The 26,449-nt window shown below is 43.3% G+C and overlaps 1 protein-coding gene across 6 annotated transcripts in view; it reads right to left on the reverse strand.

Moving 5' to 3' along the window:
- ERBIN (erbb2 interacting protein) overlaps positions 1-26,449 on the reverse strand; it is a 516,286-nt gene that overhangs the window by 127,870 nt on the left and 361,967 nt on the right. For all 6 annotated transcript variants that reach the window (XM_033930041.1, XM_033930031.1, XM_033930056.1 and 3 more), the window contains 2 exons: positions 15,640-15,813; positions 11,223-11,405 (listed from right to left, as the gene is read on the reverse strand). In XM_033930041.1, coding sequence (XP_033785932.1) covers positions 11,223-11,405; positions 15,640-15,813 — 357 coding nt within the window. The remainder of the gene's footprint in view (positions 1-11,222; positions 11,406-15,639; positions 15,814-26,449) is intronic.

Here is a 26,449-nt window from a genome sequence, read left to right on the forward strand (position 1 = left end):
CAACATTCTAAAAGTGTAAGAGCATGTTTAGGGAGAAATGGTAGTATTCAAAGGATTACATACTATATTTCTCATCTCAAATCCATGTGTTCTTTCCTTTTAAGTTCCGTAATATGCAATCCAGTCATCAGGGTCAAAAAGAGGAAGCTGTGTAGGTGATCGCAGTGGTGGGAGTGGCGCGCCCATGGGGCTGCCAGTATCTTGGCGGGAAAAACAAAAAGGAGAAGAGTGTGAGGGGGAAGAGAGGTGCACTGCAAACGAAGAAGTTCTTTATTTCTGTCTTCCCCCCCCCATTCCTGCGCACGGAGCAAAAGGTTCGGAAAAGTGCAGCCACGGGGAGGGGGAATGTTACCGAGGCGCTCCACTCTGTATTCTTGCGACTGCCAATGCCACCACCTCTGATCGCCGCACGGAAGCGGGAGACCTCATTTAAAAAAATGTATTCTCTCATTCTGAACCTGAACAAATCTTCAAAGGAGACCAAGCAGAGAAATTAACATCCATGGAAATAAGCCTTGAGGACGTACACAGGCAGATAGAAAAGTTAAAAACTGACAAATCGCCAGGCCCGGATGAAATCCACCCTAGAGTATTGAAAGAACTAAAGGAGGAAATAGCAGAACTAATACAGCAGGTTTGTAATCTATCCCTGAAAACAGGCATGATCCCGGAGGATTGGAAGATAGCCAATGTTATGCCCATCTTTAAAAAGGGATCGAGAGGTGACCCAGGGAACTACAGACTGGTAAGTCTGACCTCGGTTCCGGGGAAAATGGCGGAAGTGTTGATAAAAGATAGCATCGAGGAGCATCTAGAGAAGCATAAACTTATGAAAACAAGCCAACATGGCTTCTGCAAGGGAAGATAGTGCCTAATGAACTTATTGCACTTCTTCGAAGGAATTAACAAACGGATGGACAAAGGGGACCCCATAGACATTGTATACTTAGACTTCCAAAAAGCCTTTGACAAGGTACCCCATGAACGCCTAATTCAGAAACTAAAGAACCATGGGGTGGAAGGAGACATACACAGATGGATCAGGAATTGGTTGGCGGGCAGAAAGCAGAGGGAAGGAGTAAAGGGCCACTTCTTGGACTGGAGGAAGGTCACGAGTAGTGTTCCGCAGGGGTCGGTGCTTGGACTGCTGCTATTCAAATTATTCATAAATGATCTAGAAACGGGGACGAAGAGCGAAGTAATAAAATTTGCAGATGACACCAAGCTATTTAATGTGGCTAGGACTAAAGAGGACTGCGAAGATTTACAAAGGGACCTAAACAAACTAGGGGAGTGGGGGATGAGATGGCAGTTGATGTTCAATGTAGAGAAATGTAAAGTCTTACACTTAGGAAACAGAAACCCGAGGTACAGCTACACGATGGGAGGGCTGTTATTGAGCGAGAGCTCCCAAGAAAGGGACTTGGGGGTAATAGTGGACATGACAATGAAGCCGTTGGCACAATGCGCAGCGGCTGCTAAGAAAGCAAATAGAATGCTAGGAATAATCAAGAAGGGTATTGCAAGCAGAACGAAGTTATCCTGCCGTTGTATGGTGCACCTGCATCTGGAGTACTGCGTCCAATATTGGTCGGCGTACCTAAAGAAGGATATCGCGATAATCGAGAGGATTCAGAAGAGAGTGACATGTTTGATAAAAGGTATGGAAAACCTTTCATACGCTGAAAGATTAGAGAGACTAGGGCTTTTTTTGCTGGAGAAGCGGAGACTTAGAGGGGATATGATAGAGACTTATAAGATCACGAAAGGCATAGAGAAAGTGGAGAAGGACAGATTCTTCAAACTTTTGACAACTACAAGAACGAGAGGGCATTCCGAAAAATTAAAAGGGGACAGATTCAGAACCAATGCTAGGAAGTTCTTCTTCACCCAACAGGTGGTCGCCACCTGGAACGTGCTTCCAGAGAGAGTGATGGGACAGGGTACGGTATTGGAGTTCAAGAAGGGATTGGACAATTTTCTGAAGGAAAAGGGGTTAGAAGGGTATAGATAGAGGGCTAGCATACAGGTCCTGGACCTGATGGGCTGCCGCGTGAGCGGACTGCTGGGCATGATGGACCTTAGGTCTGACCCAGCAGAGGCACAGCTTAAGACTCACTTCCGGCTCACCACACAATTGTTTCCCACGTATTCACCTTTATAGGACCCCCAGGGACCCCTGAAAAAGACTTTTTGTTGAAACGCGGACCGTGTTGGGTCCTGTATCCCTAGCGGACTAGGTCCTTTAAGGCTTTTATGTGGATAACCTATTTTTATGTGGATGAATTTATTTTTATGTGGATGAATTTATTTTATGTGAATGATTTCAGTGTACCTTTGGAACTTTGACACTTTCAAATAAAGTCCATTTAGGAACATCGTCACTCCACAGAGTTGCTTTGGTTTTATTAAAGGTAAATCATGCCAAATTAATCTACTTATGTGGATCACACCACAATGTCATCAATCTTATTTCTGTTCCCCCTCCTCCCTCCTTGCCCTTCTCATGTGCCCTGTGGAATGCCCACTCCATCTGCAACAAGCTTGCCTACATCCATGATCTCTATTTCTCAATCCCTCTACCTGCTTACACTAACTGAGACCTGGATCAACCCTGATGACTCTGCCTCAGCTGCTGCCCTATGTCATGGAGGTTACCTTTTCTCCCATATGCCTCAACCAGCTAGTCGCAGAAGTGGTGTTGAGATGCTATTCTCATCCACTTGTAAATTTCAATTCCTTCTTCCACCTCAGTCCCACTGCTTTTCTTCCTTCAAAGTCCACTCCATCCGACTATTTGCTCCTCTTCCCCTCCGTATAGTGGTCAATTACTGACCCCCTGATAAGTCCCTTTCTTCCTTTCTCACTGACTGGCTCCTGGCTCTCCTTTCTTGAACCCTCATCTCCTTCCTTCATTCTTGGTGATGTTAACATTCATGCTGATGACCCCTCCAACTTCTATGCTTCTAGCCTTAATGTCCTCATTCAGTCTTCAACTATGCTCTACTATCCCCTACCCACCAGAATGGCCACTGCCTTGATCTTGTCCTCTTCCTCTAAATGCTTTATCACAAATTTCTGCACCACAGTTCTTCCACTCTCTGACCATCATCTAATAACTTTCACAACCCACCACCCTCCTGTCAGACCCAGCCATCTCCACCAATCTGTTTAGGAAACTTCAGGCTATTAATTCCTGCACTCTTACCACCTCTGTTTCAGCCCTCTTCTCTACTACTATGAAAGACCAGTATGTAAATGAAGCTGTCTCTTCCTATAATACCACTCTCTCCTCTTTTTTAGATACCCTTGGCTCCCCCACCCCATGTTCTGTAAGGAACACCAAACCCCAGCCCTGGCTGAACCAAAAAATCTGCTACTTATGCTCCTGTGCTAGGTCTGCTGAATGTCTCTGGCTCAGATCCCAAACCCATGCTGACTTCATTCACTTCAAATTCCTCCTGACCTCTTTCCAGTCTGCTCTTTCACTTGCAAAACTACTACACCCACCTGACTGACTCGGTTCCATCCCTTTGCCATGCTGAACTATCTGCTCAAAGTGCCCCAACCTTCAACCCCTCCATCACTTTCCCCCAGAGTATGGCTGATTACTTCTATGGCAGACAGGCAGAAGAGCCCCTTGCCTTACAATACAAAAAAAGCAAAAAGAAAAGGCAAGGGGGATATTTTTCAACCGATAAAGAAGTCTTTATTTGAAACAAAAAGGTCCTAACAAGGATCCCAGTTTCGGCATATTAGAACACACCTTCTTCAGGGAACACTATTGGAGAATAGTAACATATAAAAGATCATATTAAAACCATAAAATCTTTAGTAAAAACAAATTATATGCGAATAATCTTAAAACATAAAAATAATAAAAGAAATAGTTATAAAGATCAAATGACAAATCTGTTGATACAATAAAATATAAAATTAGAAAACCAGATATATGTGACAATAAGAGACATATTATAACCATAAAATGTTACATAGAGATAAATTGCATATAAATAACATTGAAATTTAAAGAAATATAAGATATAGAATTCTAAAACATAGAAACAAATACTGATGCATATAAAGCATACAGAGGAACAAAATAGCATGAGATGTAACCATCAAGGAATCATAAAGAAACCAAACTGTAGGAGCAGGAACATAACCAATCAGAAGGAACATCATAAACACAGATCAATACTAAGGCAATAAGACCAGTAGGTTGTCAAATATGCAATGTGACAAATAATAATAATATAGTTTTATTTATATCAAGTCATACCTTTTCAGTTCAAGACGGTATACAAGAGATGCTGTAAAGACAGCGAGGTTACATCAGATCAGAAAGAACTGGGAAGGAGTGGGAAACAGTTGAGTGACCGGAGTGGGGTGGTAGGGTGGGAACAGGGGGCGAGTAAGAAGAGGTAAGCGAAGAGCGAGTTTGAAGGATCAGATAAATTTGTCGAATAAGTGGTTTTTTTTGTGATTTTCTGAATGAATGGTATGTGGGTGGGTTCAGGATTAGGTTGCTTAAGATGTTGTTCCAGGTCCCTGTTTGAAGGAGAGAACAATTAGAAATTGGAAAGGGTAGCAGAAGGAGAACTAAAAACCGATTTGAAGAACACAAGGACAGTTGTGAATGTATATGGATTAAGCATCCATGGCAGTAGAAGCAAATGAAGGCCAATGCACTTTTATCATGTAGATACTACTGGAAGAGCCCAGTGAGAAATAAGCATGCAGCAAAGATGGAAAGGAGGAGGAAAAAACCTGATATGTAGTACCGTTGCTGAAAACAACCATAGGGTAAAAAGGCAACATCGAGATAACCCTGTTTAAAAACAACACAGCATTCAAACGGCTATAATTAAAGCACTAAGATTGAGCTACGATCAAAATTTAGGGGCAAAAAACGTATTACCGTTTGCTAGCAGTCTTTATTGTTTTGATCACAGTGAAAATGAAAGTAAAAATACCATGAACAGCCTAGGAGTTTAAAGCAGCCCAAGAGAAGGTCATGTGACCCTGGTGATTTTGCCGACAATTAAAATGGTTTTTTTTTTTAAATGAACCAAATAAATAGAAGTAAAAATATAAATATAAGGTATGAGAACTTATAAAAAGGAAATGCACATGAAAACAGAAGGTTAGATAAGACTTCAGGAAATTCACCTGATCTTGCATTGAGGGAACCAATAGAATAAGGGAACTAAGTCAGCATAACTAAACTGAGAAAAACTTTAAAGGCCACGGGACTATTTGGAACTGTGCTGGTAACATCATATGGCTAAGTGCTGCAAAAATATTGCATCCATGATGCTATAAAAAACATGTATTAACAGAGGACCTGTTTTCTAAAAAAAACAAAAAACAAAAAAAACAACAACACAAAAAGAAGGGGAACAAAATTAACCTTGACTTCTCAAACAAGCCATCTCTCCCTCCCCCTGCCCACCCTCAAACAGCTCTTGTCTCCTCTTCTTTCTTTCCTAAATCACTGAAGAGGAAACTGCATATCTTCTCTCCTCTTCCAAATTCAATACCTGCACCTCTGACCCAATTACTACACCTCTACTCAATGTTCTCTCTCTTACAATCAACCCTTCTATCTGTCACATCTTCAATTTATTACTTTTCACTGCAACTGTCCCCGATGCCTTCAAAACATGCCATAATTACATCACTCTTCAAAAACCCTTCACTGGATCCTAACTGCCCTGCCAACTATCGACTAATATCCTGCCTCCCCTTCTTATCCAAGCTACTCAAACTGCCACTGCCTAGACTTTCTATCATCACTAGTTAGTTTTCTAGCCCTTTTTCCCCCAAAGAGCTCAGAACGGGTTACAGGTTAACATACATAATATAATATTAACAGGTTACAATTTACCATAGTTACAGTACAAATTTTTATCCTAACTCAATACATACTAGGGATCTAATATCAATATACAACCAAAAAGAAGCCTGAGGTTAGAGGGAGCCATGAAATTAATTACCGATAAGAAAGAGAGAGTTCATTATGTTAGTTAAAAAAATCCATGTTTTCCGTAGATGGTGTAAAATTATGGAATTCGCTTCCAGGGACATTAAGGTTATGTACAGACCGTTAGATCTTTAAGAAATGTTTGAAAACCCAATTATTTGTGGATGCCTTTTTCATGTGATATATGAAGAGGAACATTGTTATCAAACAGACAACTCTGTAATCATGAGTCCATGAGAATTGTTAAGGATGAGAGTGAACCGTACTGATTTCACGCCGTTAGTTAGTTATGTTGTTTGTTTTAATATTAAGTGTGTTCTACTGTAAACCGCTTAGATTTAAGCGGTCTATAAATTAAAAAAATAAAATAATATACAGTTTACAGGTTAAATTTACCATAGTTATACTTCAGGATGCTTCAATACAAGTTTTATCCTAATGTAACATATACCAAGGATCTAGTACCGATATACATTTCTGTTTGATCCATCAGTCATGGCGGGAGAGTTAGGTGAAGAGGTATGTTTTTATTGCTTTCCTAAAGTTGAGTTCTTCTTCAAGGGATCTGATCTACAGGGGCAGTTGATTCCAGTGGCTCAGTATGAAGTGAGAGTAAGAACATCGGTTGGCAGTTGAAAGGCATGACCAGGGAGCATTTTGAAGCATATTTCATTCTTGGAGCAGAGGTACCTGTTAGTATGTACTGGGAAAGCTAGGCTGTCATGTAGCTTGGCATCATGTCATGCAAGGATTTGAATGCTAGCGTCAGGCCCTTGAAGACACAACATTTGGCTAAGGGCAGACAGCAAGCTGATGATAAAGCCTGGGAGACAGTGTCACAGACATGGAGGTTTTTTAGCAGTCTGATTACCAAATTTTGTACACCTTGGAGATGTATGTTCTTTGTGCCCTGAGACCATTGAATAGAACGTTGCAGTAGTCCATACGGGAGAGGACTAAGGCATAGACAGAGTGGTTGGGTCAGATTCAGAAAAGTAGTTCCTTATTTTCTGGAGTTGTCACAAGTAGTAAAATGAGGAAGATACCACCTAAGAGATATGGTTGGAAAGTGATAGGTTGGAGTCAAGGAGTATTTCTAGGCTGCATGCTTGGTCTTTTGCAGTTATGATAGTAGAGTCCCAGCATAGCGAGGGACAGGCATGGTTGCAGTGTTCTTTGTGTATCCAAAGGAATTCTGCTTGGTTTTTTGCAGTAGTAGTAGAGTCCCAGCATAGCAAGGGATGGGCATGGTTGCAGTGTTCTTTGCAGATACAAAGGAGTTCTGTTTTTGAGGCATTTAGCTGTAATTTGTTGACGGACATCCAGATTTTGATTTCCAAGAGGCAGTTGAGAAGTTTCACAATCTGGGCATCATGGTTTTCTCCTAGAGGTAGGTATAATTGGATGTCATCTGAAAATGACTTTTGCAGTTATGGTAGTAGAGTCCTAGCATAGCGAGGGACAGGCATGGTTGCAGTGTTCTTTGCGGATCCAAAGGAGTTCTGTTTTGGAAGCGTTTAGCTGTAATTTCTTGACAGACATCCAGATTATGATTTCCAAGAGGCAGTTTCACGATCTGGATATCACGGGTTTCTCCTAGTGGTAGGTATAGTTGGATGTCATCTGAAAATGAGTGAATCTGTACTGTATTTAGTATTTGTGGGCTAGGACAGGTCTAATATAGAAATTGAATAATAGATTGGTTTTGATAGGGTATCGTTGAGCAATATGTTTTGGGATTTATTATTCAGGAAAGAGGTGAACCATCGTAACGCATCATCTCAGATTCCAAATTCAAAGAGCCGCACAATGAGGAGAGGATGGTCAACAGTGTTGAACGCCACATTGAGATTCAGCAGCAACATTAGGACATCATGACCTTATCCATGAGTTTCCAGCAGTTGTTGATAATGTTGAGAAGAACCGTTTCTGTACTGTGGAATTTCCTGAATCTCAATTAGAAAGTGGATAGGGCTCTTTGTCAATGAAGGAGTGTAACTGATTTAGTACTGTTTTTCCAGGAACTTAAGAACATAAGAATAGCCTTACTGGGTCAGACCAATGGTCCATCAAGCCTAATAGCCCGTTCTCATGGTGGCCAATTCAGGTCACTAGTACCTAGCCAAAACCCAAGGTATAGCAATATTCCATGCTACCGATCCAGGGCAAGCAGTAGCTTCCCCTTGTCTTTCTCAGTAAGAGACTATGGGCTTTTCCTCCAGGAAATTGTCCAAACCTTTCTTAAAACCAGCTATGCTATTCACTCTTACCACAACCTCTGGCAATGCATTCCAGAATTTACCGTATTTTCACTCATATACCGCGCACCCGTGTAAAACGCAAACACGGGTATAGCGCGCAGGGAATAGAAATTTATGTAATAAAATTTTAATATAGCGTGCACACGCGTATACCTTGCATGCTAAAACCTCCTACCGCCTACTCCGAACCGGCATCCTCCCCCCCGCTCGCGTTACCCCCCCTCCCCCGCTGATCCGAGATAATCTGATCCGGCATTCCCCCTGCGAACCGGCATCCTCCCCCCCCGCTCGCGTCACCCCCCTCCCCCGCGATCCTACATCCCCCCCAGCACCGCAAAGACAACTCTTACCCGATTGGGCACCGGCACCAGCACCAATGCACAGCATGTGCCAGTGCCCGAAGATCCTCCCTCATTGGGTTGGGCTGGACTGGGCGGTGCGAGAGAGATCCTCCTTCTTCCTGTGCTGGGCTGGACTAGGCTTTGAGCATTTGCGCATGCTCAAAGCCTAGTCCAGCCCGGCACAGGAAGAAGGAGGATCTCTCTCGCACCGCCCAGCCCAGCCCAACGAGGGAGGATCTTCGGGCACGGGCACTGGCACATGCTGTGCATTGGTGCTGGTGCCAGTGCCCAATCGGGTAAGAGTTGTCTTTGCGGTGCTGGGGGGGATGTAGGATCGCGGGGGAGGGGGGTGACACGAGCAGGGGGGGGAGGATACCGGTTCGCAGGGGGAATGCCGGATCAGAATGAAAAAAAAAATTTGTACAACACGCTCACACGTATAACGCGCATGGTTATGCACGGTTTGTAAAATCGTGTATAACGCGCGCGTTATATGCGTGAAAATACGGTAACTATTCTCTGAGTGAAAAAAAAAATTCCTCCTATTGGTTTTGAAAGTATTTCCCTGTAACTTCATCAATTGTCCACTTGTACCCGTTCTACTCCACTCAGGATTTTGTAGACTTCAATCATATCTCCCCTCAGCTGTCTCTTTTCCAAGCAGAAGAGCCCTTACCTTTTTAGTCTTTCCTCATACAAGAGAAGTTCCATCTCCTTTATCATCTTGGTCTCTCTTCTTTGAACTTTTTCTAGTGCCGCAATATCTTTCTTGAGCTAAGACTAGAATTGAACGCAGCACTCCAGGTGAGGTCACACCATGGAGTCATACAAAGGAATTGTAACATTCTTAGCCTTGTTATCATCCCTCTTTAAATAATTCCTAGCATCTTGTTTGCTTTTTTGGCCTCTGCCACACAATGGGTGTTAATGCCCAGGAGAAGGATCTGGGTGTCTTTGGAGACAGTATGAGGAAACCTAACCCCCAAGGTGGACCCTAGCATCTGGTAACTGTAATTTGGGTTATTCTTCCCAATGTGCATCACTTTGCATTTGTCCACATTAAATTTCATTTGCCACTTGGACGCACAGTCTTCCAATTTGCTATGGTCTGCCTGCAATTTTTCGCAATCTGCATGCGTTTTAACAACTTTGAACAGTTTAGTGTCCTCTGCAAATTTAATCACCTCACTCGTAGTTCCAATTTCCGTATCATTTATAAAAAGTTAAATGGCATCAGTCCCAGTACACATCCCTGCGGCACTCCACTGTTTATTCTCCTCCACACAATAAGTGCAAGTTCATAATTCTGCTAAAGTAAGAAACAGTCACTTACCTTGCAACTGGTGCTGTCCCGGGGACAAGAGTATGCTTTGAAGGACATCGCGGGAGTTTCAGGACAGCACCAGTTGCAAGCTAAATGACTGTTTCTTACTTCAGCAGGATTATGAACTTGCACTTATTCTGTGACTGTTGTTTTTGTTAGGAGGGTTTTCCATCTGCAACGTCGTTGGGCTGTGAAGTATAAGAGTGCAAGAATGAGAGAAACTTTTTGTGATGAAGTGGAGTTTGGTTTTGTTTTTTTACCAATGAAGCGGAACTGAGGTTTATCTCCACTTCTTTCATTTGTGTGTATCTAGGTGTATGTTATTCTTGTGATTAGTGGGGAAGGTTGTATTGGGGTAGCTCTCTATAGATTGCTTGATATAGAATGAGTAATTGAAATTACCCATTATTATACTGTTGCTCAATTCTCCAGCTTTCCTAATCTCTGAAAACAAGGCGACAGAGAGCAGGAACTAGTGGTTACAGCAGGATTTAGCAACTGTGGCATGCCAAGAGGTTCTATTGGCACACTTGGTTGATGTTGCTGGCAGAGATGCCCAAGCACTCTGTATAATCTGAGCAGTGAAGAAGCTGGTAATGCATGCTCAATTCATGAACTGAGCATGTACATTGCCAAGTGCCAGCATCAGCAACTAGAAGCATATTACTGATTTCCCTGCTGCTCAGATAATATGGGGGGCTTAGGTAGAGAAGATCTTCAGCTGGCAGGGCTTGAATATCCCTGCCAGCCAAGGTATTAATTTTAATGCGGTGGAGAATGTGGGGGGAAGGCAGAAAGAGAAAATATGTCATATCATGTGTTCATTCATTGTAAATAAATTTAGAAAAAAACTTGCATGCGACGTACAATAGGTTGCTGATCCACAGACTAGGGTGTACTAGCACTTGCCAACCATCTGGTGTCCTGTCTGACACTATGGAATCCTGGTGGGCCACAAGGTATACATTGACAAGACAACTGTCTAAGCCAGTACTATGAGGGGGCAATTTTATGGTGAATTCATACAGTCCTGCTGTTCCAGTTGCATCTTTTAATTAAATAGACTAGAGTCTAGTGTTTTCTTGAATTGTATTTGGTTAAGGGTTGAGGAAGGCTGTTTGGGAAGGTCAAGGTGGAGAGGGGTAGGGGCGGTCACAGATGCCTACAATAATCATCAGTAATAAGCACTTATAATAGCAACAGAGCAGGAGTCTCATACTGTTTCATAGATTTTTTTTTTTTTAGAGGAAAATTTAGTGTGAAACAAACAATTCTCCAGGACTAATGCTCAGCTAATCACAATGTCATACCTCAAGCGTGTCTTCATGGTTGATTACCATTTTTGTGTTTTCAGAGGCTTCAACAAGTGCAGTCATCTGTAAACTTTCAATGTTGTTCTCAACTTCTGCTTCATTGGGCTTATGCACACAGTTTTCTACCACATGTTTCTCTTTGTCTTCTGTTTTGCTCTTTATTGGAATCGTTTCAGAAGTCTAACAAAAGTCCCATGTAGACAAATATACAATAATTATACACATGTATGACCATATTCTGAAAATACTAAAGATTACTAATGTGTGGTTTTGCATAGAAATCTAGCATACACATGTGGGAATGATATCTGTTTATTCAGCATTAGAACATGCAGGTTATAGAGGTTCTATGCCAAATAATGTAAGGTGCAATGCACATTGCAAGCATTTTGTCCATGTTAATGTTAGACTGTGCCATTCCTGAAAATCACCACCTCAGAAGAACAGGAAAGCAAAAGAACTTCAGGTTCTCACCCTTTACATTCAACTTTCTGAGGTCTGCCAACTCAGTTTTCTGTTCTAGTTAGTTTAAGCCTGTTGCTACAGGTACCTCTACTTCACATATATTGTGTGGCTCTCAGTGCTTAGGTACTAACTATAGGTGGAGCTAGAGAACCCAGTGAAGTACAACAGAGGCAGAATGAAAAATATGGAGTGGATTCCTTCTGCAGCAGCATGCGGCTATGGGGAAATAACCCATCAGCAGTGGCGTACCTAGCATATGTGACACCCGGGGCCCATCATTTTTGACATCCCCCATCTGTACGAAAAACATGATTTTTAGTAACAAGCCACATGTCACACATGAGTACCTAGGAAAAGGCAGCATCTTACATACTGCAGTGAGCAGTACAACATCAATACACCCATTGTAAAACTAAACAAGCCAGACTAGTACAGATCAATCCTGCAGTCAATGTCTTTCAAACATACAGAACACAGAAAACACCTTCGCCTAGTATGGAATATGTAATCACAAACTAACCCCTCCCTCTTTTACAAAACTGTAGTGTGGATTTTAGCCACGATGATAACAGCTCTGACGCTCATAGAATTCTGAGCATCAGAGCTGCTACCACCAATGGCTGGTACTAAAAAACGCTCCACAATTTTGTAAAAAGGGGGATAAAATAGAACTACATAGGCAAAGGTTAAATTGAACCAGTAAGAAGCTGGACTCTGCATACAGTGCACCACAGAAACAGTGACACATATCTCCTAAAGCAATAAATAAATACAAAATTTTTTTCTACCTTTGTCTTCTGTGGTTTCTGCTTTCCTCATCTTCTTATAACTCTCTTCCTTCCATCCACTGTCTGCCGTCTCTCTTCCCCTATATGGCATCTTCTCTCCTTTTATACCCCTTCCAGAAACTGTATGCCTCCCCCTTCCATCTTTCCTTTCACCCCCATTGGTCTGGCATCTCTCTCCTCTCCTTCCCTCTCCCACACTTCTCCTCTGCAATCCCTTTCCCTTTTTCCCTCATTTTCCTTTTCAATTTATTTTCTGCATCTATCTAGATTACGTTCTTACTATCCTCTCATCAATGTCCTTTTTTACTGTCTACCTAAAGCTTGCCACCTCTTTCCCTCACCCCTCCAGTGTTTCCCTAACTCAATCCTTTTCTCCCCATCATGTGCCCTCCTTTTATTTATCCCCTCCTTCCATCATATACCCTCTTTCTCCAACTCTTCCATCTAGTACCTTCTCCTCTCTCTCTGTCCACTTCCATCCAGCGTCTGCTCCCCTCTTTCTCTCCTCCCATTTCCTTCCTGCATTTGCTCCCTTATCTCTCCCATCTGCACTTCCATCCAACATAGGCTCCCCACTACCATCCAATGTCTGCCCTTTCTCTCGTCATCCACCCCTCTTCAATCAGCATCTGCCCCCTTTCTTTCCCTCCAATATCCTTCCCCCTTATGTCTCTCCCCTTTCTCTGTACATCAATTCCATCAGCATCACCCTTCCATATCACCCTGCCCACCTTTCTTTCCCTCCACCACTCTTCCATTCCAGCAGTCCTGCTCCTTTCTCTCCCTTCATGCAGCAAGGTCCCACGATGACTGTAGCTGCCGGCTGCCAGTCCACCCCATTCCGACGTACTTGCTCTGAAGCGGACTCAGCAGCCGCATACTGGAAGGTCCCACGATGACTCGTCTGCTGGCTCTGCTCTGGAAGAAGTAAGTTACGTTGGAGGGGGTGGACCCAGCAGACGCAGGGAGTTGTGGCAAAGGCCCACAATGACTGCGTTTGCCAGGTCCACCCCCTCCGACATAACTTACTTCTTCGGGAGCAGAGCCGGCAGACGAGTCATCACGGGACCTTCCTGCACCTCAGTGCGGCTGCCGACTCTGCTGCAGAGAAAGTAAGTCAGAGGTAATGTGACCATTTATTTTTTTCATCAAAAGGGGACATCTATTAATTGACTTTCATTTCTTTCTTTCTACACTCAGGCCCAACAATTGTCCCTTTCTATTTCCTTCATCCTTGCTTCCCATGTCCTTAGTGCCCCCAATGCCTCCGTCCTGTGTCCTTAGTGCCCCCAGTGCCTCCTTCCCGTGTCCTTGGTGTTCCCAGTGCCTCCTTCCCGTGTCCTTAGTGCCCCCAGTGCCTCCTTCCCGTTTCCTTAGTGCCCCCAGTGCCTCTGTCCTGTGTCCATGGTGCCCCCAGTGCCTCTGTCCTGTGTCCATGGTGCCCCCAGTGCCTCTGTCCATGGTGCCCCCAGTGTCTCTGTCCTGTGTCCATGGTGCCCCCAATGCCCCATTCCCGTGTCCTTAGTGCCCCCAGTGCCTCCTTCTTATGTCCCCCCACTGCCTTTCAGATTATGTCCACCCCCAAAGCCAGCCTGCCTGCCTACCTATCTCCCTCCCTCCCTACTGCAGAAACTGGTTAAAATCAAGTTTCGATTGCAAAGAAACCTTTTGTGCATCAGGGCATTCATTAGCTCCCTATCCATTTCCATATACAGTGGTACCTCGGTTTGCGAGTGTTTTGCAAGACGAGCAAAACATTCGCAAAATTGGCGCCTCGGAAACCGAGCGTGCCTCAATTTGCGAGCGGTGCCCCCCGTGATCCGCCACCCTCCCCACCGTCGCTTCTTACTGTCATCTGGGCCTGGGCACCGGCACCGGCATGTCCTGTGCGTTGGTGCCGGTGCCTGAAGATCGGCCTCCTCTTCTTTCTTCTTGCTGGGCCTTGAGCATCTGCGCATGCTCAAGGCCTGCGAGTTCACGTTCTCTCCGAGAATCTCGGAAAGAGCGTGAACTCGCAGGCCTTGAGCATGCACAGATGCTCAAGGCCCAGCAAGAAGAGGAGGCCGATCTTCGGGCACCGGCACCAATGCACAGGACATGCCAGTGCCGGTGCCCAGATGACAGTAAGAAGCAACGGGGGGGGGGGGGGAGGGTGCCGAATCGCGGGGGGGAGGGGGGGTGCCGAATCGCAGGGGGAGCAATGCCGGTTCTCGTGGGGGGGGTGGGGGGGTAGAGCAGCGCTGCTGGCCTCGGGGGGTGGGAACATATCAAAGCGAGTTTCCATTATTTCCTATGGGGAAACTCGTTTTGATAAACGAGCATTTTGGATTACAAGCATGCTCCTAGAACGGATTATGCTCTTAATCCAAGGTACCACTGTACTGTATAGTTCAAACCCCTCTTACTAGCCTACAAGTGCATTTATTCTGCAGCTCCTCATTATCTCTCAACTCTTATTGTTCCCTACAGGCCCTCCCTGGATACTCCCTTTCATTAGATAAGTATTTCTTATATGCACCCTTTTCCTTCACTACCAAATCCAGATTCTTTTCCTTTTATCTTGCTGCATCATATGCTTGGAACAGATTTCCTGAGCTGGTAGTTCTGTCTGTGATATACTCAAATGTAGGCTAAGGGCTTATCTTTTTGAGGATGCTTTTATCTCTTAACCTCTATTCACCTTTTCAGTATCAATATGTTTTAATCATTCCCCTAATAAATAACTCTTATAATTCCTTATTAGTCCCGTTTGTCTCTCTTGAATAGACCGTAAGCTCTGTCAAATAAGAACGATCTCATATGTGTTTTGTGTATAGCACTGGGTACGTCTAGTAATGCTATAGTAGGTGGTGGTGGTAGTAGTAGCAGCAGCAGCATTGAACTGGTGAAAATGTATGCAGCTAAGGTATACATGTAGATGTGTATTTCATAACGTACATGCATACTTTGTGATTTTGCCTACTGTCCACATAAAATCCTCCAAGAAACACATCAGCACCCAGGTTGTGTGCACATACAGGTCTACTTGACATAGAACATACTTATATGTGGTGATGGTTTTACAAGAGGTTTTTTTCACATGTTATCTTGATATATACTAGCATAAAACTCTTTATAAAATTGCCATCATCATGGTAAACTGAGCATCAACAAACTCTAACCTTTACGCCCACATCTTTTACTGCAACTTGCTGAATTTCATTCCGCTTCATATCCTTGACAGACTCTTCAGCTGTTTCTTCCTCTTTTCGTCTATGTACAATCGTTTGAACCGTTTTAACCATATTCTTCAGTTCATCTGGATAAGGTGTAGGATATCTCTTCAAGTTACCTTCCTATTTAAGAGTTTTTAAAAATTATTAATTAATAAAGAGAATCCATTATGTAACACAATTTCTAAAATGTATACTTTCCAAATATTTATTTCTAGTGTAATAATAAATAGAATAAACATACATACATAAACATACATGTAAAGAATCCAGAGGGCTAAATTTAAGATATAGTGAAAATTTGTTAATAAAGATAAATACACATGGCCTCTCTAGATAATCCGTGGCATTTCCCTCCCCCCAAAAAATATCCACAAATTGCTTCATTATGCATGTGGGAAAGAGGAACCTATACTACAGCTATGTGATGCAGGGTTTTCCAGGAAAGACTCTACACTGGAAATCCCAACCTCCCCCCATCCTCGCAGTCTGGTGACTCTCCTTCCTTCCCACAAACTATGATCCGATACTTTCTCCCCCTCTTTCTTGTGTCCCCCTCCTGCTGGACCAGGTGAGGTACTGGCTCAAGGCACTGATAATAAAAGGTGCCAAAATCCCAATTTAGCACCTATCCCTTTAGAAATGTAAAGATAGATAAGACAGATTTTGGAGCCCTTTATCACCAGTGCCCTGAGCCAGGGACTCACCTGGTCCATAGGTCCAACCGGCTCCGACGACGACAACGAGGAGACAATAGAAAGCAAAAGCAAGAATTTCTGAAAACCTTCCACACACAAACTGTTAAGTGAAAGCAAATAACAGATACAGAAATTTCACCAGCAAACAAAAGTTTTATCGACTGCTTTCTTATTGGACCAACATTTACACATAATATTCCCTATTTTCAGCCAGTTATAGAAAGAGGTAATGTATGGCAGAGCTGTTTTAGTTACCTTCATTATACATATGACTAAACATATATAGAATGGAGAGGGGCACATTAAACCAGCAATTCTTTCAGGGCTAGAATGCATTTGCCTTATACTTTGTGTAGAAAAGAAGATTCAATTAAGGTTGGATCACTGGATATTTCTTTTCAGTCTGCAGCAGTTCTTCCTGTACTCTGAGGGCTAGATGCACTTAGCATGGTTGTTAAGACAATGTGAGTAGCTGTAGGCCGATTTTTTAGCTGACTCTGGAACAGCGATTGATGATCCAACAAGTTTCCATGCAAATGATTTGCATGGAGGTTTGCTGTAATCCCGTCTGACCAGTCACTCTCAGAGTGACTGACACCTGCGCAGAGCCAGTTTGGGGAAGCCCGAACAGCAGGGAAAGCCCCAAAGCAAACTCCTGCCTCTCAGCTTTTGGAGCTTTTTTCTTTTTTAATATCTTTATTATAGTTTTCCAAAGAAACACAATGCAAGATAAAATATAAAGAAAAATAACAGAATACAGAGTGACCAGTTTCAAAATCTCAACAAAACTCAACAAAAATTTATTGGTAAACCCATCTAAACCAGGAGCAGTATTTAGGGACAAAGAATGGATAACCTTTTCCACCTCATCAATAGTAATAGGTCTAGACAGGCAGGCCGCCTCCCCCTCAGAAAGAGACTCCAATGGAATCTGGTCTAAGTAATTCTCTATCTCATGTTCTAGAGAGGCAGGATCAGCTTGATAAAGATCACTATAAAACTGCAAAAAAGCATTCCCAATAGCTTCTAAAGAAGTGCAATAGGTACCAGAGAAATCAAAAACACCCAATATATCATTTCTGGTGGCCTGAGTTTTTAAACGATGAGCTAATTTACTGCCTCTATCACTGAATTCAAAATATTCCTGGCGGGTTTGACGCAATGCCACCTCAATACTGGCCAGCTCCACATTTTTCAATTCTAAACGCAATTTATTGAGCAGATCTGTGCCACCCCTGCACCTGCCTCTCCAGATCATGAAGCTCCTGCCTCTTCGCCAGCTCAAATTTAACTTTCTCCTTCCGAACATAAGCTTGCAGAGCAATTACCTTTCCCCGAAGCACTGCTTTCAGTGCTTCCCACAGCAAAATAGGATGAATGTCATTAATATCATTGAACTCCAGGTAGTCTGTAATAGCAGTTAAGCAGCGCTCCACAGAAGATGGTTCTGCCAAAAGACTACCATTAAATCTCCAGTGAGGAGATTTACGGGGTCTCCCACCTCCCAGCAGACTCAAACTCAAAGCAGCATGGTCTGTGAAAATAGTGGTATGAATCTCACAATGTTGTACAGACCTACATAAAGCCTTGTCTCCTAACCAATAGTTAATACAAGAATCCACATTATGCACATCAGAATAAGTATACTCCCTCTCACCAGGATGATGAACCCGCCAAATATTCTGTAACCCCCAGTGGAACATTAACATCTGCAGGCCTTTACAATCCGCGAGCGCAACCGAAGACCTACGAGAGGAGCTATCATAATGGGGATCCAACACTAAATTACAATCACCCCTCAATAAGAGCAAGCCCTCTATACAAGGCCGCAGGGTTTCATCAAGCTGCGAAAAAAAATCCCCTTGTCCCATATTGGGAGCATAAACATTACAAAGGGTATACAGCTGACCAGCAATAGAGACACATAGCAAAAGATAGCGCCCCTCCGTGTCTCGGATCTCTTTAGTTACCTGAACCTTCAAACTGTTGTGAAAAAGTGTAGCAACCCCCTTCATTCTCTTAGCCTGTTGATTAGAAGCAAAATAAAGGCCAGAAAAGCCCAGGGGGCGTAACACATGCTCATGTCTAAGCAGCAGGTGGGTCTCTTGCAAGAATACAATTTGAGCCTTTTGACGCGCCAGCTCCTTATAAAGGAGATGGTGTTTCATCGGGACATTGAGCCCCCTAACATTAAGAGACAGAAATTCAAATCACCCATTAGATCAGAAAGAAAACCAAAAACCAGGCAGACACTCTACAAAATCCCCCAGCATAGTCCCTCTCCCCCAGAACTCCCCAATCCCAACTCCTTCCCCCTCTCACCCAACCGACCAGCAAAGTCTCCCTCTACCCACCTCCCAGTACCTTCCAAATCCCACCCCCTAACCCACAGAAGCTCCAACCTGTGCGTAAGCTCTGCTATCACATCGCGTACCACAACACCAGACGAAGGAAGGAGTCTTCTCCGCATGCCCTCCCCCCCTAAGTTAAACTCAAAATGCCCCATAAGCAATGGTCTCCAACAAGAAGAAACAAACAATACAACTCAAGCACATTAGTAAACAGTCAAACAATGTAACACACAAACCAATAACTTGCCCCATGCCCATTCAGTCCTGTCAAAAACAACCAGGACCAACACAGAGCATATCACCACCAAGGTGGTAAACAAATCAAGAATAGCCAGCGAAAAAAGTTATAATAATCAGGTGCCATGGCCTCCAGTAGACTCCCGATCCGCAGACTGCCTCTTCAAACAACCGCCCTCTCTCCGAACTCGCTGCCAGCGGGGTTGCGGTGGGAGATTCAGGCTCGTGCGGGTCTCAGATTGTTGAAAGGAAGATTCAGAAGTAGAGGCACCAAATTGTATTCCAGGGAATAATTCCATGGTCTCCTCCAAAGACTTTATGATTCTAAAAGTACCTTCTAAGTAAAACAAAGCAAAGGGGTGGCACTAACAATAACAAATTTTCTTCTCAATAAGATAGCGCAACATAGGTTGCAGTTACGCCCTATAGCAAAGCGTGGCCGCAGAGAGATCTTGGTAAATCTCTATATCAAAAGTGTTCCACTTAAGCTCTACCATACCCTTTGCTGTTTGATAAATCAATTCCTTTACTTTAAAGTCTTTAAAGCACACTATAATGTCTCTTGGTTTATTGCCCCTTGGGGCCGCCAGGGCTCTGTGCACCTGCTCTATAGCAATATGTTCAGAAGCCGTCGCATCCGTTTGCTTCCCCAGGAGCATAGCTGCAATTTGTCTTACCACCAGCTTACAGTCCTGCACTTCAGGGAGCCCCCAGATTTTTACGTTAGTCCAGCGACTCCGATTTTCCAGGTCTTCCAGCTTATTTAAAATACCAGTTTGCGCATCTGAAAATCTTTACAGCGCAAATCTAGTTGGTCCATAGCCTCCTGCTGCTCATCTACTTGCATTTCAAGATCGCCGACCCGGGTGCCTAACACCGCGAGTTCTCCCCTCAAATCCGCGGCTAGGGTGGTAAACTCGCCATGCAGTTCTTTCATCTCACGTCGAATATTCACAAACATTGCTCGTACTTCCATCAGCGGGTCCGGAGCCCCTTGCTGAGTGCTCTCTGCTATTATCTCCGCCAACGTAGTTGTGGGCGCATACTCAAGCGGAGAAGAGAATCCTGTCAGCAATGCAGGCCCCACAGGTCCGAATGTGAAATCTCACATTTTACACGATTGGTGAGTCATCAGGCAAAAAATCACCAAAAGCTCTCCTTCCCCTAACAAGAATTGTTGGTGGGAGCTCACTACACGCTCGATTCAAGGGTTCTTACGAGTTTTGCTCGGAGGGCATGTGGAGCTGAATGTTCAGACGCCCATCTCGGACGATGACGTTACTTCCCCCCAGCTTTTTTCTAAGGCACAGGTATTGTGCGTGTGTTACACAAGCACAATAAATACCCCATTTTAAAAAATACCCCTCCCCCAACCCAACCCGGAAACAGAATACAGGCAGAAGGTGATAAAGGCCAGCAGCATGACAGATTTTAAGAGAAAATGGGATACTCACGTGGGATCTTTAAGGGAGTAAATTCAGGGGAGGGGATACTTGGAATGGGCAGACTTGGTGGGCTATAGCCCTTTTCTGCTGCTTTTTTCTATGTTTCTATGTTTCTACACTCCCTCCTGTCACTGCGACAATAACCCCCCCCCCCCCCCCCCCCCCCCACGGTAACCGGCATCTCCCTTCCCTTGCATTAAAAAGAATAAAATAAAATCGGTAGGAGGGATGCTCACTCCCTCCTGCCACCAGATGCCCCCTGGCACCCCATACCACCTCTATACCTGGAAATTAGTTGACAGCAGGAGGGATACCCAGTCCCTCCTACTCCTCAGGCCCGCCATTGCAAAATGGTTGGCTTTCAGAGCAGGAGGGACTGGGTATCCCTCCTGTTAACTAATTTCCGGGTATGGAGGAGGCTCGGGGTGGTGTTTAAGTAGGGTTTGGAGGGGCCTGGGGGCATCCGGTGGCAGGAGAGAGTGGGCATCCCTCCTGACTTTTTTTTTTTTTAAGGGAGCAGGGGAGGGGAAGTGTTGATTTAGAGGGGGCCTCATGGCGGCAGGAAGAAGTGGGTATCCCTCCTGCCTCCATTCGTTCCAGGATGGGTCGTCAGGGGGAGCCGTCATGGCATATATATATATATTTTTTTAAATGGGCCAGATATCACACACACACATATATACCATCTGTGCCCACAGAAAAAAAAAAAAAAAAAGACCAAAACAGGCAGACTTGTTGTTTTTTTGGATCAGTGGAGGTGATCACTATTTTTTGTGTATCGTATCTGTCAGCTACTTTGCATGGCATTTACTTAATTTGCATGGCTGAGTCGAGACTGAGCGATCATGCGGAAAACCACATCGTGAGCCATTTTATGCACTGGGTTGGCAAATATGATTGGTTGCTAAACCAAACTAGTTTAGCGACGATCATTAGGTGGAGACTTTAGTGCATCTAGCCCTGAAGTTGAGTTGAGGCGAGGAGAGGGGAAGGGAGAATTCTCCAAACAGAAGATCAAAGTCAATTTGGAATGTATAGAGTGCCTTCAGAGGCTGAAATCATCATTTTTTTAAATTTTTTTTTTTTTATTTATTCAAGTTTTATAACATTATTACATATACATAATAATAAAGTAAGGAACATAAATGAAATTAATACATCAACCACAAGGCTATCACATAACTTCCTCTAGTCCTCATAACTATGGGAGGGCAAGTACTATATTTTCTAACAAATGTCATATAAACATGATCATATAGACCAATACATATTAGTGTTTAGAAATTCAAAACTCCAAATAATTAATTATGTGGTAGCAGAGGAAATACTAATGGATTCTTGATGTTGCAAAAATTGTTCTAATTGGGTTGAGTCCCAATAAACATAATCATTTTCCTTGAATTTAATCAAGCATTTACAAGGAAATTTTAAATAAAATGTGGCTCCTAAAGCCAACACCCTAGATTTCAAAGCCAAAAAGGATTTTCTTCTCAATTGTGTTGCTTGGGCCACATCAGGAAAAATCAATACATTATCTCCACAAAATTTAGTCTGCTTATTCTGAAAATAAGCTTTCATTATCAAGGATTTATCTATCTCTCTAGAACAAGTTATAAGAAGTGTAGATCTAGTTTGGATTATATCCTGTGAGTCTTCTAAAAATCCAGTTAAGTCAAAATCAATTTGTTCCAACTGATCTATACCTAATTCTGTGGGAACTTTTTTCCTCTGAGGGATATAATACAAATTTGTCAGAGACAAATTTTCTGCGTCCATCATCCCCAAAATTTCCTTAAAATATCTTTTAACCAATATTTCTGGAGATAATAAATGTGTTTTGGGGAAATTAACTAGACGCAGATTTTTTGCTCTGTATAAGTTCTCCATTTTCTCAAATTTCATATGAGTGATATGAAAATCCTTAACTGCTGTTGTAGAAACTGCTTGTAGTGTGACCACTTGAGACTCTGTTGTTCTAATCGATTTTTCCATAATTTTTAAATTTGAATCAACGTTTGCAAACTTTTCAATCACCTCTTGCGAAAATTTTTCATTTTGTTGAACCACAGATTTTAATAACCCCTCCATACGAGTGTTAATTTGCCAGAGATCTTTCAAAGTAACTTCCTGACGAAACCCCTTCGTATGCAGCCCATGATTTGTCTTGCCTTGGACGAAGCCTGCTCCACTTGATTGGCAGACTTCATGTCCTCACTGACGATTACCCCCAAGTCTCGTTCTGCTACCGTTTTTGCTAGGATCTCGCCATTAAGGGTATAAGACTTGCATGGGCAGCCAGAATCCATGCAAGTCTTATACCCTTAATGGCGAGATCCTAGCAAAAACGGTAGCAGAACGAGACTTGGGGGTAATCGTCAGTGAGGACATGAAGTCTGCCAATCAAGTGGAGCAGGCTTCGTCCAAGGCAAGACAAATCATGGGCTGCATACGAAGGGGTTTCGTCAGTCGTAAGGCGGAAGTCATTATGCCATTGTATAGATCCATGGTGAGGCCCCACCTGGAATACTGTGTGCAATTCTGGAGGCCGCATTATCGCAAGGATGTGCTGAGACTGGAGTCGGTGCAAAGAATGGCCACCCGGATGGTCTCGGGACTCAAGGATCTACCATACGAAAAACGGCTTGACAAAGCTATACTCGCTCGAGGAGCGCAGAGAGAGGGGGGACATGATCGAGACGTTCAAGTATCTTACGGGCCGCATCGAGGCGGAGGAAGATATCTTCTTTTTCAAGGGTCCCACGACAACAAGAGGGCATCCGTTGAAAATCAGGGGCGGGAAACTACGAGGTGACACCAGGAAATTCTTTTTCACTGAAAGAGTGGTTGATCGCTGGAATAGTCTTCCACTACAGGTGATTGAGGCCAGCAGCGTGCCTGATTTTAAGGCCAAATGGGATCGGCACATGGGATCTCTTCACAGGGCAAAGGTAGGGGAGGGACATTAAGGTGGGCAGACTAGATGGGCCGTGGGCCCTTATCTGCCGTCTATTTCTATGTTTCTATGTTTCTACATGGATAAAGAGAGAGGAGATGCACATGGCTGGGAGGGAAAAGGAAGAGGGGGAAAGATGCATGTGGAAGGAGAAAGGGAGGGTCATGAACTTGGGACACAGAAGGGAGAGAGGGGAATAGAAAATGGTGCACATGGGGAAAGGAAGAAAGGAAAATTGTTGGGCATAGAGGGAGAGAAAGATGAGAGGGAGAAATATTAGATATGGTCATGGAGAGGGGAACAGTGGGGCAGATTGAAAGGGATGCAAGGGGGAGGAATGTTGGACAAAGTGGTGGAGGGAATGGAGGGAAAGATGTGGCATGTGTTGGAGAGGGGTGAAAGGACAAATGCATGGTGTTGGGTAGACAGTGGTAAAAGAATGCTGCACATGATCCAGGCGATGAGGTAGGGAGAAATGTTGGATGTGGCAGTAGAGGGCATGGGCGAGATAAACCCTATATCTCTCATTTCCCACTCCCTTTGCAGCAAGGGAGGGAATGAGAGAAAGGCAGATGGACAGTGAGAGAGAAATGGAGACATGTTGCCATAGGGGGTGGAGGAGACAGGAAGAAAAATTGGAATCATGAAGGGACAGAGAGAATTGTTGGTATGGGGAAAGTAATGAGGTGTGGAGGAGAAGAAGCATACAGGAGGCAAAAAGCAAGAAATGTTGGATGTACAGCAGAAGGAAGTGCAACCAGAGACAACAAATCACAGACAACAAAAATAAAGAAAATTATTTTATTTGCAATTTAGTGAGTGAAATGTGTCAGTTTTGAGAATTTATATCTGCTGTCTAGAGTTTGCACTATATTTGTCTATTTTTTGTAGCTGTTCCTGAGACGACATTGTATATTTTAAAGTCATCTGCTTTGAACTCTGAAAAAAAATGAATATAAATGATAATTAATATTTTTTCTGCATACAGTGTGCTTTGTGGTTTTTAATTTTGTGATTACCATTATGTATTGTTAATAAGATTGTATTGTGTGTACACTCCTCCCTCAATATTCACGGGGGTTAGGGGCAGAGCCAGCCCACGAATAGTCTCTCAATACTATGATGGGAATTCACGGCAGCCATTTTGGATAAGTGATCGCTCCTGCCCCGAAAGACCGCTAGAATGGCAGGTAAGGTCCGGGGAGGTTCAGGAGGCGAAAGAGAGGTGGGAGTGATTTCGGTTTTAGGACATCGCAAATAATCGAAATCGTGAGTCCTAAAACCGCGAATTGGGAGGGGGAAGTGTATATGAAAAATGAATGAAAGAAATTGCATTACAATTAGTACTATTATGGGGGTGGGGTCAGGAGCGGAGTTTGGGTGGGTCTGGGGCAGGATACTCGGTTGATATTTGTTAGACTTAGTGGGTACTTGGCTTGAAGAAGTTGAGAAACACTGGTTTAGCTCATACCTATGTTGGACCTCCAACTGGCCTATACTGAGTATCCATGAATAGCAATGTAACCTGCTACATTAATACCCTGTGGTTGCAATTAGTATTGCAGCATCTAATTAACAGCTCCATTAACAAAGCTGCGACAGCATCGCTACTGCAGCTTTGTAAAAGGAGCTCTAATTGTAAAGTGTTTTCCTGTGGCCACTGCTCACACTGCAATATCATACTAGATACAAATATATGGCCTAAAACCATGACAAAATATAGACTTATCTAGGTCAAACTGTTTGTAAGAGTATCCAAATGAAAATGTAAGAATTTAAATTTGGGCTAGCATTTTCTGGATGTTTGCTATTAGTTTGAACTTAAATCATTACTAGAATATGCTTCAGGAGTTCTCTTTGCCCTTTTTTTAAAATCTGAAATCAACATTAATTGGAGCAACTCGGTATTTCCAAAAAGGTTTCTACGAGATTTACATGTACATTGTAATAAGAGAGAGAATGTACTCCCTTGCTCACAGCCTGACCAGCCCCCAAATGCTTCATTATATGCATATTACTGGCTAATTAAATGCTATTCCCTCTAGAGTAGCAATGCAATTAAAATATTTCACTGGTCCACCTAAATAACTCTCTGCAACAACCTTGTTTCTGACCTTTAACTGTGTGAATCAAGCCTAAAATTTTTCAAAGTTCTTTCAAAGATATATTTAGGTATTGACTACAATGATGGTCTCACCTACTGAAGCAGGAAGCTGAGGTACAAAACAGGATTTTGATTATATCAGTCTTTTTTCTTTGATCAGTTGTAATTTCAAAGTGTAATATATATACTGTAGTACTTCAAACACAACAGAAATACTGGTATGTTCTTCAGAGATGCCTAGAATGGTTTTAACACAGTAGTTCTCAACCTTTTTCTGTCATGACACATGTGACAGATCATGTTCATATGCATGGCACACTGAACACTATAAGCTATAGCTGAATGAAAACAGCCCAAAGATCATTTTATTGTAGTTAAAAGAGAAGCAAAGGAAATATAAACTTTGCATAACAGATTACACTTGTTTTTATAAACTGGTGCCTAGCAAAGATCGTCTTTAAGAGAGGAGCTGCTTCCTGGGGAGTTGAAAATTCCTGAGCAGCACATACTTGTGATTTGAAGCACAGCAATCCTGAAAGCTAAACTTTTCTGAATTTATATATGTTCAGATAGTATTGGCTTGATTCACAGATTCTAAACTGCTCTCTTACCTGGGCCCCCCTCAATCTTCCTCCCTAGAAAGATTGCTTTCTCTCTTTCCTGTAGACTATACAGTGTTTCTCAACTTGCGGTACGCTGCCTGCCAGCTCCATTTAATTATCCCCCACCGCTGCCGCAACTCCGGGAAGGGAAGAGCCAGACGCATGCAGTGATTGCACGCAACTGGCCCACAAGCCTCCCCTCCCCCGCCAGGGTAGGGAGACATGCATGAAGAAAAGAGAGGGAGAAGTGGTGCACATGATAATGGAGAGGAGGAATGAAGAGATGTTGCATGGAGGGGAAGAGAGAGAAAGAAAGATGGTAGACAGTGGGAAAGAAATGATGGATATGGCAGTGGAAGAGACGGTACA

Source organism: Geotrypetes seraphini, chromosome 1, assembly GCF_902459505.1.
Source record: "Geotrypetes seraphini chromosome 1, aGeoSer1.1, whole genome shotgun sequence".
Lineage (NCBI taxonomy): Eukaryota > Metazoa > Chordata > Amphibia > Gymnophiona > Dermophiidae > Geotrypetes > Geotrypetes seraphini.